This window comes from Eulemur rufifrons, chromosome 20, assembly GCF_041146395.1.
Source record: "Eulemur rufifrons isolate Redbay chromosome 20, OSU_ERuf_1, whole genome shotgun sequence".
Taxonomy (NCBI): Eukaryota; Metazoa; Chordata; class Mammalia; order Primates; family Lemuridae; genus Eulemur; species Eulemur rufifrons.
In genome coordinates, this window is record NC_091002.1 from 6,132,875 (window position 1) to 6,145,913 (window position 13,039).

At 41.8% G+C, this 13,039-nt stretch overlaps 2 protein-coding genes across 3 annotated transcripts in view; both read left to right on the plus strand.

Moving 5' to 3' along the window:
- Window positions 1-13,039, plus strand: part of FGFR3 (fibroblast growth factor receptor 3) — a 366,177-nt gene that overhangs the window by 106,362 nt on the left and 246,776 nt on the right. The gene's annotated exons all lie outside the window — the stretch shown is intronic.
- Window positions 1-13,039, plus strand: part of NSD2 (nuclear receptor binding SET domain protein 2) — an 89,519-nt gene that overhangs the window by 29,858 nt on the left and 46,622 nt on the right. For both annotated transcript variants that reach the window (XM_069495556.1, XM_069495557.1), the window contains exons 4-5: window positions 5,365-5,531; window positions 6,347-6,829. In XM_069495556.1, coding sequence (XP_069351657.1) covers window positions 5,365-5,531; window positions 6,347-6,829 — 650 coding nt within the window. The remainder of the gene's footprint in view (window positions 1-5,364; window positions 5,532-6,346; window positions 6,830-13,039) is intronic.

Sequence of the window (13,039 nt, forward strand, 5' to 3'; positions counted from 1 at the left end):
CATCAGCCTTTCAGTATTTCCTCACCTCTGGTCTAACGTACCTCCCAGGCTCATCTTGTACATTTTTTGCCCTAGTCCTGGAATCAGCTATTTCTCTGGGAAGGCCTAGGTCCTTTTTTAGAGAATAGTATGTAGAAGCCCAGATCTGGGCACTGGTTGTGTTCATTGCTCCAGGAGACAGAATTTGCCAGGGATACATGTGAAGTGGGTCTCCAGGCAGTGCTGAGCCCTGGCTCCAAGTGGAGATCTTGGGTCCATTTATGACTCCCCACCTCTTGGCCTGCAGCCCTCCACAGTGGGAGTGAGATGGTGAGTGGTGGGTGTCCTTGTTGGAGAAGGGCAAGGACATGGAGAAGAGGTGGCTCCTGGAGTGGAGCAGGCTAAGCACACTGTGTGAAGCAGGTGCTTTTATTTCTCTGTAAGATGGAGCCTCCCTACCCCCGATTTCTATCCCAAATTTTCTTTATTTTAATTTTGAATATCATGCTTGGGATTTATAGACCTGCTTGAATCAATTTTTGGAACTATAGCATAATATACATGCAGAAGAGAACATAACTCATACTAGAGCTCAGTCTAGATTCTTTTAAAGTTTAGATTTCCTTTGGAAATCTAAGTTAATGAAAGTGTTAATAGCATTTTTGTGATATATAGCAGCAGAACTTGTCTTGGCTACTATCTACCAGGGTACATAGACGGTCTAGCAGCTTTGAGGCCTGACTCTTTAAGGTGGAGATAGAAGATAATTGTATGTTTTAGATGTCATGCTATGGAGAAAACTGGATTCTGTTGCATCTGGGGACTCCATCATCTCCCTGTCACACCTGGATCCCACTGGTCTTTTCTTAGATAACTGCAGTCTAGAATCAAGTAATTTTCTGTTGTGGAAATTATTTGTTGTGCTTTTTCTGTTATGGAAGGGAATCTTAAAAATTAATCCTCATTGCTTTATTTTTAGCATGTTCTAAAAATATTACAGGTAATCTGGCTTTCTCATGTCTTATGTTATTTGATAGTATAAGGTTTTTACTGATTTGTTTCTTTTTTGTTCTATCAGCTGCTGAGAGAGATGTGTTAAAATATCCGACTGGGTAGTGAATGTGCCCTTTTCTACTGTCAGTTTCTGGTTTACCTATTTTGGGGCTTTTGTACCCTCCAGGGACTAAACCAGGAAACTCAGACGTGGTAATACTTATATTGTTTTTTTTTGTTTGTTTGTTTGTTTGTTTTTTGAGACAGAGTCTTGCTCTGTTGCCTGGGCTAGAGTGCTGTGGCATCAGCCCAGTTCATAGCAACCTCAAACTCTTGGGCTCAAGCAATCCTCCTGCCTCAGCTTCCCGAGTAGCTGGGACTACAGGCATGCGCCACCATGCCCGGCTAATTTTTTCTATATAGATTTTTAGTTGTCTGGCTAATTTCTTTCTACTTTTAGTAGAGACAGGGTCTTGCTCTTGATCAGGCTGGTCTCCAACTCCTGACCTCAAGCGATCCTTCCGCCTCAGCCTCCCAGAGTGCTAGGATTATAGGCGTGAGCTATTGCGCCTGGCCTCTGGTTTTTTTTTTTGTTGTTGTTTGTTTTTTGGTTTTTTTGGAGACACGGTCTCACTCTATCATCCAGGCTGGCATGCAATGGCATCATCACAGCTCACTGCAACGTCAAACTCCTGGGCTCAAGCGATCCTCCTGCCTCAGCCTCCCAAGTAGCTGGGACTACAGGTGTGCACCACTATTCTGGGCTAATTTTTCTGTTTTTTGTAGAGGTTGGGTCTCACTCCTGGATCAGGCTGGTCTCGAACTCCTGACCTCAAGTGATCCTCCCACCTCGGCCTCCCAAAGTGCTGGGATTACAGGCATGTGCCACTGCACCCAGCCTTGTGTTTTTAATAGCTTCTCTTTCTCCCTCAAGCTTCAGTTCTCAGGCAGCCTTGTCTTTTGGTGTGGGGTTCATTCTGTATAGATGGCTGTTTTCAATAGGTTCCACAGAATCTGGAGAAAGACTTGGCTCAGTCAGGCCTAGAGGTTCATGGGCCACCTGTGGCTTAATGGGCTATGATGAGGAAGAAAGGAACATAGCCAAAAGGAGCCCCTAGGACTGCTTAGTGGAGGCCAGGTTCTCCTAGAAGTGAATAGAGGTGGAGGAGTCTAGGACAAGCTTTTTTATACAGACTGGGATTAGTGAACATCAGAAATTGGCACAGGAAGGAAGAAGTACTAATAAATAGTACTGGGACAACTGTTTATGCAGTAAAAGAAAACAGCAAGATGTTCACCTCTCAACTTGGACCAAAATAAAATTCAAAAGGATTAAAGATACCCACAAAAATAGGAGAAAATTGGGTTATGTTATCAAATTTCTAGATAGCAAAGAACATAAATAATGTTGGACTCATTTATTTTATAAAGTTGGGATCAGAGTATAGTAATCTCTTGTGCTTTTTTGCCACTTGATATGTAAGGAACATCTCTCTGTCATTAACTATTTATAAACATGGTTTAAGTTTATATTTCATTATAAGTACTGTAACAGATTTTCTTCATTATAAAAATGCTATGACATATTCTATATTTATTTTCATTACTAAGAAAAGTTCTTTCAAAGTATTGAAGTAACGAAGAAGTCACAAATGCCTTGGACATATCCTTGAATCTTAGGTATTTTCAAATCAAAGATGTTTGTACACTTATAAACAAGTCACATTGTACTGAAAGATCAATAGTGAAAAATCATCCCCTGTGTTCCCTCCTCAGAATTAATTATTTTGAACTCTTTCAACATTTTCTTCTATATTTCAATTTATCATTAGATATTTTCTGTTGACTTTCTATTATGGAAAATGAAGATTAAGCTCTTCAACTGTTTTCTATTTCTTTCCCTGCATCCTCCCCATATAATTAAGTTATTATTTTTATTAAATAAAAAATAAGTGCTTACATAATATTGACAACGTAAATATCACTCAATGAAAAACCAACCTGTGTTCTATAATTGCATTTTCTTTCTTGTACAACCTTTAGTTTTTCCTGGAGTTACTGCTTTTCTTTTTAAATCATACACTTGCTTTCCAGACAGCCTTAATTTTTTTCAAGTATTCATCTCCCTATCATTAAAACTCAGCCTTAATATTTAGTTAGTTTCTCCTATTTATATTTTTATGTAGTTATTTTTTCTCCTAAAAAAAATGAAAACCTGTTTTTTGAGTCTCATCTTCCTTTTCTGCTCCTTGGGAACTCATCTTTTAACCCTCCTTCCTTGCTACCTAAGATTTTCTTTCTGTGTAAAAGAGGTCTTTTCTCTCATCTTTTCTTCCCTTGGAGCTCTCTCCTAGAATCTTCCTTTTTCCTGCCTCAATCTGGATTGCTGATGCTCTTAACTTTTTGTATTGCAGTAAACTTAGACTTTCCAAGATGCTTTCCTGAGGTTACTTGTACTGTTTTCTGTAGTTTCATGCTGTCTTTTTTTTGTTTTCCTTTTCTGGCAGAATACATTTTTTGGCATTCTAAGAAAGTGTGTATGGAAGGTAAATCTGGGTCCTTGCAGTTTAGAGAATGCTACTTTTGTATCCTCACACTTGGTGGATGGTTTGGCCGGGTATAGAATTTTATCTTGAGAATAATTCCCCTTGGAATTTTGAGGGTATTACTAGCATCCAGAGTCTTTGGCCGTGCTTGATGTACCTCTACTTCTTGTTCTATTAACTGGATGCTGTTCTCTCTCCTTCCTCCAGCAGCTTGAATCTCACAGATGTGCCCTGCTGTTGAAATAATGGGTATTTTAGTTTGAGACATGGTTTTTTGTTAAATCTTTGAGTTTCTCTGTTCATCTCTTCCGAAGGCCTGTTATTTGAGTATTGAACCTCCTGGGTTGATTCTATAGGTTTCTTAAAGGAGTAGATATTTTTCATCTTAATCTTTTTCTTCTTTCTGGGAGATTCTTATCTTCTGAGCTTTCTTATTGAATTTATTTTCATAATTTTATTTGATTTTTTTAAATTTAAAAATTTTTTTGGAGACAGGGTCTCACTCTGTTACCCAGAGTGCTGGAGTGCAGTGGTGTGATCATACCTCACTGCAGCCTCGAACTCCTGGGCTCAAGCAATCTTCTCACCTCAGCCTCTCGAGTGGCTGGGACTGCAGGTGCATGCTACCATGCTGGCTAATTTTTTTTAAAAACTTTTTGTAGAGGTGGAGTCTCACTATGTTGCCCAGGCTGCTCACAACCTCGTGGCCTCAAAGCAGTCCTCCCACCTTGGCCTCTCAAAGTGCTGGGATACAGGCATGAGCCACCTTGACCAGCCATATTTTCATAATTGTATTTAAAATCCCAAATAGCTTTTTCTTTTTTTGTGCTCTCTTTTCATAGCACACCAGGATTTTTCTCTGTTGGGGGTCTTCTCTTCCTTGCATTGTATCTGTGGCCCTGCAGAGGCTGTTTATTTCCGTGTGTTTTGCATTCATTCATTCAGGAGACTTCCCTGGGTCCTGGGGTTCCTTGGTGCTCTGCTTGTGTTTAAGAGCACAGCACTCAGGTCTACTTGCAGCTGTGTGTGTGGGGGGGGGGCGGGGGGGTGCTTTGTTACCTGAACACCTTTGGGGAATCTCTGAAAGATTCAGTGGAGAGGTTTTTCCTCTGGGATGCTTCAGTTCTCCAGGAAATATCCTTTGATTTCCCATGGCCAGTGTTCTGCACGAGGGGACAGGGACTGATGGCCCCTCCCATGGTGACTCCCCTCTCTCCCCTCATTTGGCACAGATCTGACCTTTCAACCAGCTAACCTACATTCAACTTCTCATTTGACCACAGGGAAATCTGGCTTCCTTTCTCTTTATTTTGGGTCCAACTGTATCTTTGCTCATCCAGGTTTCCTCTGGCTGCATTGTGGGATGTGGTTTCCTCCTCAGCTAAGAGTAGCAGCAGTGGGCATCTGAGGGGCCACTCTGTGGTCTTAGCTACTCTGGGAGCCAGTGGTACTCTTACTCCCCTGCACTGTGAGTGAGCAGCTGGCCAGCTGGTCTACTGCTGCCTTTGCTGCCATTCTAGCCCTCTCTGTTGAAGTGTCCCTTTTGCTGACATCCTCTCTTACCTTATTTGCTGTCTTTTTAAGAGTATCTTGAGAGGGGGCAGATAATAAAGGTATGCATTTGGTTGTCTTTCTTTCCCAGTCAATTTTGAACCTTACTGGAGATTTTTGTAAATGAATTTCCCTCTATGGCATGGAGCATGGTGGGGATAAGAAGGGAGGATTTATTTTGAGATTGACAGACTCAAACAACACTGAGGAAAACAATTGCAAAGCAGCAATGGGTTTGCCTAATTTCACCCCACATTCTAACTTTCTTGTTCTAATATTTTATTTTAAAAACTAGGTCAGAAAAAGAGTGCACGCCAGTATCATGTACAGTTCTTTGGTGATGCCCCAGAAAGAGCTTGGATATTTGAGAAGAGCCTTGTAGCTTTCGAAGGAGAAGGACAATTTGAAAAATTATGCCAGGAAAGTGCCAAGCAGGCACCCACGAAAGCTGAGAAAATTAAGGTGACAGATGATCCTTTAGTATTCAGTATACTTTTTAGACCCACAATTTTAATTTTTTATTAGTAATCTTGTTTTGAACTTATAGTTGCTTGAAATACTGTAATTTGTTCTTTGAGTCAGAATCTCACTCTGTGGCCCAGGCTGGAGTGCAATGGCAGGATCATAGCTCACTGCATCTTCGAACTCCTAAGCTGGAATGATCCTGCCACCTCAGCCTCCTAAGTAGCTGGGACTACTACAAGCATGAGCCACTATGCCTGGCTAAGTTAAAAAAATTTTTTTGGTAGAGATGGGGTCTCGCTGTATTGCCCACCCAGGCTGTTCTCAACTCTTGGGCTCAAGCAATCCTCCCTCCTTGGCCTCCTAAAGTGCTGGGATTATAGGTGTGAGCCACCGTGCCTGCCTGTAATGGCTTTATTATTAATATATCTATCATTGTTTACTTTTGCCCAAATATGCCATGTTTGAAAATATGACAAGTTTCTATGGAGACAGTTTTTTTCTTTTACTCATTGACTCCTAGAGATAATTTGTTTCATAATTTTTATTTTCCTTTATATGTGTGAGAGTGTGTGTGTGTGTGTGTGTGTGTATAGAAAAACATTAGTTAATGTGATTGGAATTGATGATTTCTGGTTTAAAGAAATAATAGTTATTATGTAGGGCTAAATTCTGTCTAAAACCTAAGTTAATTGGTTTTTATAGTTTTGGATTTCAAAATTTATCTGAAATTGTAAAAGTAACCTTTTTTTAAAGTGAGTTAACTTTTATGTTTGTGTAATGAAACTTACAATGTCTTATATATTTTTTTCCAGCTGTTGAAACCTATTTCAGGGAAACTGAGGGCCCAGTGGGAGATGGGCATTGTTCAAGCAGAAGAGGCTGCAAGCATGTCAGTAGAGGAGCGGAAAGCCAAGTTCACCTTCATTTATGTAGGGGACCAGCTTCATCTCAACCCCCGAGTGGCCAAGGAGGCTGGCATTGCTGTGGAGTTTTCAGGAGAAATGGCAGGATCCTCAGGAGTCAGTGAAGAAGCTGCTGAAAACCCCAAGTTTGTGAGAGAAGAGGGCATTCCCATGAAGAGAAGGCGGAGAACCAAACTGTCTAGCTCTGCTGAGAACCAGGAGAGTGACCCTGGCACAGTAAGGAACAGTCCTCAAAAGATGGCAGAGGTGGACCCTAAAAGAGGAGTTGGGTCTCCTCCTGGGAGGAAGAAGGCCATGGCCTCCACTCCACGAAGCAGGAAGGGAGATGCAGCATCCCAGTTTTTGGTCTTCTGTCAAAAGCACAGGGATGAGGTCAGTACTCTGATGTGTTGTAAGTTGGTGGGTTTCATGCCAGGGAGTTTCTGCACTTGAGGAGTATCACTTCATTGTTCTGTCACCCTTGTCTCTGTACTGTCAGCAGTCTGTAGTGAGCTTTGCATAGATTTTAGGTATGATAAGTATGATTAGGTAACGGCTATCTTGACCCTTGGGGCAAAGATGGTTACCTTTGCACTAAGGGTTACTAAAGTGATCTTCCAATGTGGGTGAGAAGATACTGAGAACAGTGGGAAGTGGGTTTCATTGTGCTGCTCTTTGCTGGAACCTCAGCCTTGTCCTTAACATCTGACTCTAGGTTAGCATTTCTCCAGCTGGCTGTTCTGAAGCTTCTGGTATGGAGTACACTCCGTTATGAAACTTACTGTATCTGCTAGCACTGAGTATGTTGAAGATGTATTTCCATGATATTTAAAAAGTAATATGATTAGGCGGAGCGTGGTGGCTCACGCCTGTAATCCTAGCACTCTGGAAGGCTGAGGTGGGAGGATGGCTTGAGCTCAGGAGTTCGAGACAAGCCTGAACAAGAGTGAGATCCCATTTCTACTAATAATAGAGAAAAAGTTACTGGGCATGCTGGCGTGCACCTGTAGTCCCAGCTATTCAGGAGGCTGAGGCAGGAAGATTGCTGAGCCCCCGGAAGTTTGAGGTTGCAGTGAGCTATCATGATGCCTCTGCACTCTAGCCAGGATGACAGAGTGAGACTTTGTCTCCAAAAAAAAAAAAAAAGTAATATGATTAAAGCATCGAAAGAATTTTCTTAATCATTTTCATAAAATACGCAATCTGTTAGTACATAGTAAAGACTCAATTCTGTTGTAAAGAATGGAAAGAATTAGGCTCCCCATTTTTGGTTATGTTAACTATTGAAGTGAGCAAGTTATAGTCTAGGGCCTACAAGCCTTTTTTTATAGTGTTCATTTTAATTTTACTTTCTTGGGAATTTTCTATTCAGTAGTCTAAATCCATATGGTGATTAAAGGTACCAATAAGAAATGGGATCTGTTTTCCAAAAGTTTTCCATGAGTGTTTAACCAGCACCTATTTTATGGCAGGCAGCATGGCACAGAACAGGGCCATGAGTAATTCAGGCAGAGATTTGTAATTGAGTGGTTGTTGGGTGTTCTAAGAAATCCATGGAATATTATTTTTTTTATCCCTCCCCAGGAACTGGGAAGTCTTCCAGAGAAATGAATTTAAGTGGTGCCTTCAAGAATAACCAGTAGTTAGAAGATAAGGGGATTTCCAAAAAAAAAAAAAGAAGAAGAAAAAGGGAAAAAAAAGAATAACTGGTAGAACTTTCTCAGGAAAGCAAGGATGGTTTAATGTTAGAAAATCTATTATTGTGATTTACTCTGTAGAAGATTAAATGATCATCTTGATAGATGGAGAAAAGGCATTTGGTAAAATTCATTGGCTTTTTTTGTTATACATATTTACGGGGTACATGTGATGTTTTGAAACATGCATTAAAGTTAACTGCTTTTTGATAAAAAGTTAATAAACCAGAAATAGAAGGGAACTTCCTTAATACATTGAAGGATATCTGTCGAAAACTTTTGTCAAGGTACTTACTTATTGATGAACCTTTAGAAGCATTCTCTTTAAAATGATAACTGAGATAGGATGCCTTCTTTCACCACTTATTAAACATTGAACTTAAAATAGTAGCCAGTACTGTAAGATAAGAAAATGAAATAAAAAGGCATAATTGTAAAGGAAGAAAGATGTCATTGTTCGCAGAGGTCTATGTAGAAAACTCAAGGAAATGTACAGAAAATCTGTAGAATTAATAAAGAGTTCGCCAAGGTTGGTGGATGTATGGTTAATATACAAGTGCAGCAACAAAGAGGAAATGTAATATTAGAAAAAATACCATTGATAATAGAAACAAAATTAGAAAAGTAACTGATATTTTAGCAGACCTAAATAGAACTGTATAGAAGGAAAGATTCACTATCCTGGAGTTGTTAATTTCCCCTGTAGTAATCTCTGTTGCCCTGGCTAGAGTGCAGTGGTGTAATCATTGCTCACTACAACCTCAAACTTCTGAGCTCAAGCAATTTTCCTGCCTCAGCCTCCCAAGTAGCTGGGACTACAGGTGTGTGCCACCATGCTGGGCTAATTTTTCTGTTTTTTGTAGAGACAGAGTCTCCCTCTTGCTTAGGCTGATCTCGAACTCCTGAGCTCAAGTAATCCTCCTGCCTTGGCCTCCCAGAGTGCTAGGATTACAGGTGTGAGCCACTGCGTATAGCCTCAGTGTAATTCTAATAAGACTCCCAATGGGAATTTTTTTGCACTTTCTAAGTGGATGCTAACATAGCCATGTTTGAAGAGAGGCTTGGCCTAAGGACTTTCTGTTATTTAAAACAGTGATGTTCATGCCTGGGACCTACAGGGTAGTGACACTGCCCAGAACGGGTCCGAGAGCCAACTCTTGAGCATGTGGAGGCGAATGGGAAAGGGCTGCCAGTTTGGCAAGGTGACTGCTCTGGGCACGATGCTGGGACCACTGGTGATTTAAGAACTCGGCAAGCATGGGAGAGGAGCTTTGTCAATTTGGGAGAGGGAAGGAGTTTTAAAATAAGCCAGACTGATCACAGACTAGAAAGGGATAACATTAAAATGAAAATCTATGTGCCAAGGACAGCATGAACACAGTGACAAGGACAAGCTCTGTGTACAGAGCTAAAACAATTCCAAAGGAAAAGTGGGGGAAGGCTAAAAAATGACAACGTACAGAAGAGCCTGGACAGCCAGTAAGTATGTGAAGAGATGCTGCTCACCCTCAGCTGTCACTAGGACCTGCAGATTAAAGTCATGGTGGGATGGGGCCCCAATGAGCCCAATGAGCGAACACCAAACTCGGATGAGCTTGGGGCTGAGAAGATGAGCAGCGATGGGGATCCTCCTCTGATGCTGGTGGGGGAAATGTGTCAATATCTAGTGAAATCAAAGATGTGCTTTCTTTGTTTCTTACAATTTCACTCCTAAGTATTTCCACTAGTGTAATTTTGCCCTTGTACCCAAGGAGACACCATAGTGTCCAAAACTAAAATGTTGTCAGGTGAATGGCAGACTATGGTATGTTCCTGCAGTGTACCACTCTACACTTCAGTTAAAGTGAACTCACTGGGTGTCAAAGAAGAAATCAAGTTGCTGAGGGATATGCAGATCCTATCACTTGTATAACATTTGAAACGTGCAACATATACACTGTTTCATTTGACCTACCCCTCTATCTTTGTCCATCCGAAAAGTGGAGTGGGTAGCTGTGAAGATGTGTGCCCATGTCCAGGAGCCCAGAGGTCCACCTAGGGAGGAGGTGTCAGTACCTAGTGGTGGATGGGTTGTGGTCACTGTTGGATTTAAAATAACTATACTTCCAACAACTCAATAGGAAAAAAAAAATAATCCCGTTAAAAAATGGGCAAAGGATCTGAATAGACATTTCTCAAAAGAAGACATACAAATGGCCAACAAGTATATAAGAAAATGCTCAACATCTTAAGTCATCAGATAAATGCAGATCAAAACTACAATGAGGTATCATCTCACCCCAGTTAAAATGGCTTTTATCAAAAAGACAGGCAAGGCCAGGCGCGGTGGCTCATGCCTGTCATCCTAGCACTTTGGGAGGCCAAGGCGGGAGGATCATTTGAGCTCAGGAGTTCGAGACCAGCCTGAGCAAGAGCGAGACCCTGTCTCTGCTAAACAAAATAGAAAGAAATTAGCTGGACTACTAAAAACATATAGAAAAAATTAGCCGGGCATGGTGGTGCATGCCTGTAGTCCCAGCTACTCGGGAGGCTGAGACAGAAGGATTGCCTGAGCCCAGGAGTTTGAGGTTGCTGTGAGCTAGGCTGACGCCACAGCACTCTAGCCCGGGCAACAAAGCGAGACTCTGTCTCAAAAAAAAAAAAAACAAAAAAAAACAGGCAGGCAGTAATGAATGCTGGCAAGGATGTGTAGAGCACGTGTACACTGCCGGTAGGAATGTAAATTAGTGCAACCGTTAAGGAGAACAGTATGGAGGTTCCTCAAAAAAATGAAAATAGAACAACTGTATGACCCAGCAATCCTGCTGCTGGGTATATATCCAAAGGAGGGGAATTCAGTATGTCTAAAAGGTATCTGCACTCCCATGTTGACTGCAGCACTATTCACAATAGCCAGGATTTGGAATCAAACTGTTCATCAACAGATGAATGGATAAAGAAATGATGGTACATATGCACAGTGGAATATTAATTATATAGCCACAAAGAATGAAATCCTGCCGTTTGTAACAACATGGATAGAACTGGAGAATGTTATGTTAAATGAAATAAGCCAAGTCCAGAAAGAAAGATCTCACATGTTCTTACTCTTCCATGGTAGCTAAATGTTAAAACAATTGATGTCATGGAGACAGATAACAGAATGATGGTTACCAGAGGATAGGAAGGGTAGCGGGGAAGTGAGGATAAAGTGGGGAAGGTTAATGGGTTACATTCTACAGTTAGATAGAATGAACAATATTTCATAGCACAATAAAGTGACTATAATCAACAATAAGGGTATACCTTAAAATAACTAGAAGAGTAGAATTGGAATGTTCCTAACACAAAGAAATAATAAATGCCTGAGGCAATGTATACCCCAATTACCCTGATTTGATTAATTCACATTGTGTTCCTGTATCAAAACATCACATGGGCTGGGCTGCTGAGGTGGGAGGATGCTTGAGGTCAGGAGTTTGAGACCAGCCTGAGCAAAAGCCAGATCCCATCTCTACTAAAACTAGAAAAAATTAGCTGGACGTGGTGGTGTGTGCCTGTAGTCCCAGCTACTCAAGAGGCTGAGGCAGGGGATTGCTTGAGCCCAGGAGTTTGAGGTTGCTGTGAGCTGTGATGAGGCCACTGCCCTCCAGCCTGAGCCACAGAGCAAGACTCTGTCTCAACAAAACAAAACAAATAAAAAAACCATTCTGAATTAGTGTCAAACACCCTGCCCCACCCACACCTGGTCCTAAGCCTCCCTCCCCTTCTGGCTGGATTCAGGAGCTGGTTTGTTTTGACTAATTATGTATTGTCAGAAAAGTGATGTTTCAATGACTTTGTTGTTATTAGGAGTGTGTCCATGCTGACTCTGTCATAAGTAATTCTAAACTTACCTTGAGGAAACTCCTCCCTGACTGCACCCTGCAGAGCGATCTGATCCCTTCTGGGTTCTATTTTCCTCTGGGGAGTGGCATTGCACCTGGGATAGTTTCTGTGTGGTCAGCTAACCAGCAGCCAGCTGGAGGGAGGGAGTTGGGTGGAGCCCCTGCTGCTTCCTGGGCCCTCTTTTTCTGGGGTCACTAGATGGAATGCTGTGACTGTCCAGGGTCTTTTGTTGCCACTTTTTGTCTACTTTGGAGGGCAATTTCCAGCTTCCTTCTTGCCAGTTAAGAAAAATACTATACTTTTTGAGATGAATCTTTGGATGGGTGGAGCATTTCGTTAACAGCTCTTCCTCATCGGCCCTTGTCTGTCAGGCTTAGCTGAGATGTACAGCTCATGTATATATTTGGTCATGTTCCTGGAACACCTCTGAAGGGACTGGAGTACACTGTCTGTGGAAAAACTGATGTCCCCTTTGTGTGAGGGTGATAGAAAACCTGAGCAGGGGAGAAGATGAGCAACTCGGGCAGCCACCAACATGGTGCCCTTATTTTGTCTGCATGTGAGGTCCCCACTGCAAAAGTTTACCGAAGGTTTCAGGTAGCAGCAATTTCATTAGCAGACTTCTTAGGCCTGTGTTTCCAATTTTTAAGTCTTTTCCACCTTCCCTGATCTTAATTTTTACAGATTCATTAGAGTTGAACCAATGATTTATGTCTCCGTTCTTTGTATATGCCTTTGTATTAGTTACTTATTGTTGCATGACAAGTTACCTCAAAACTTAGTGGCTTAAAACAACAACATGCACTTATCATCTCACAGTTTCTGTGGGTCAAGAATCTGGGAGCTGCTTGGCTAGGTGCTTCTATCTCAGGCTCTCTCACGAGGTTGCAGTCGAGGTGTCAGCTGGGGCCACATCATCTGAAGGCTTGACAGTGGCCAGTGGATCTGCTTCTTAGGTGCCTGCCTCACTCACGTTGCTGGCAGGAGGCCTCAGTTCCTCACCGTGTGGCCCTCTCCGAAGGGCTGTTAGTGTGTCTTT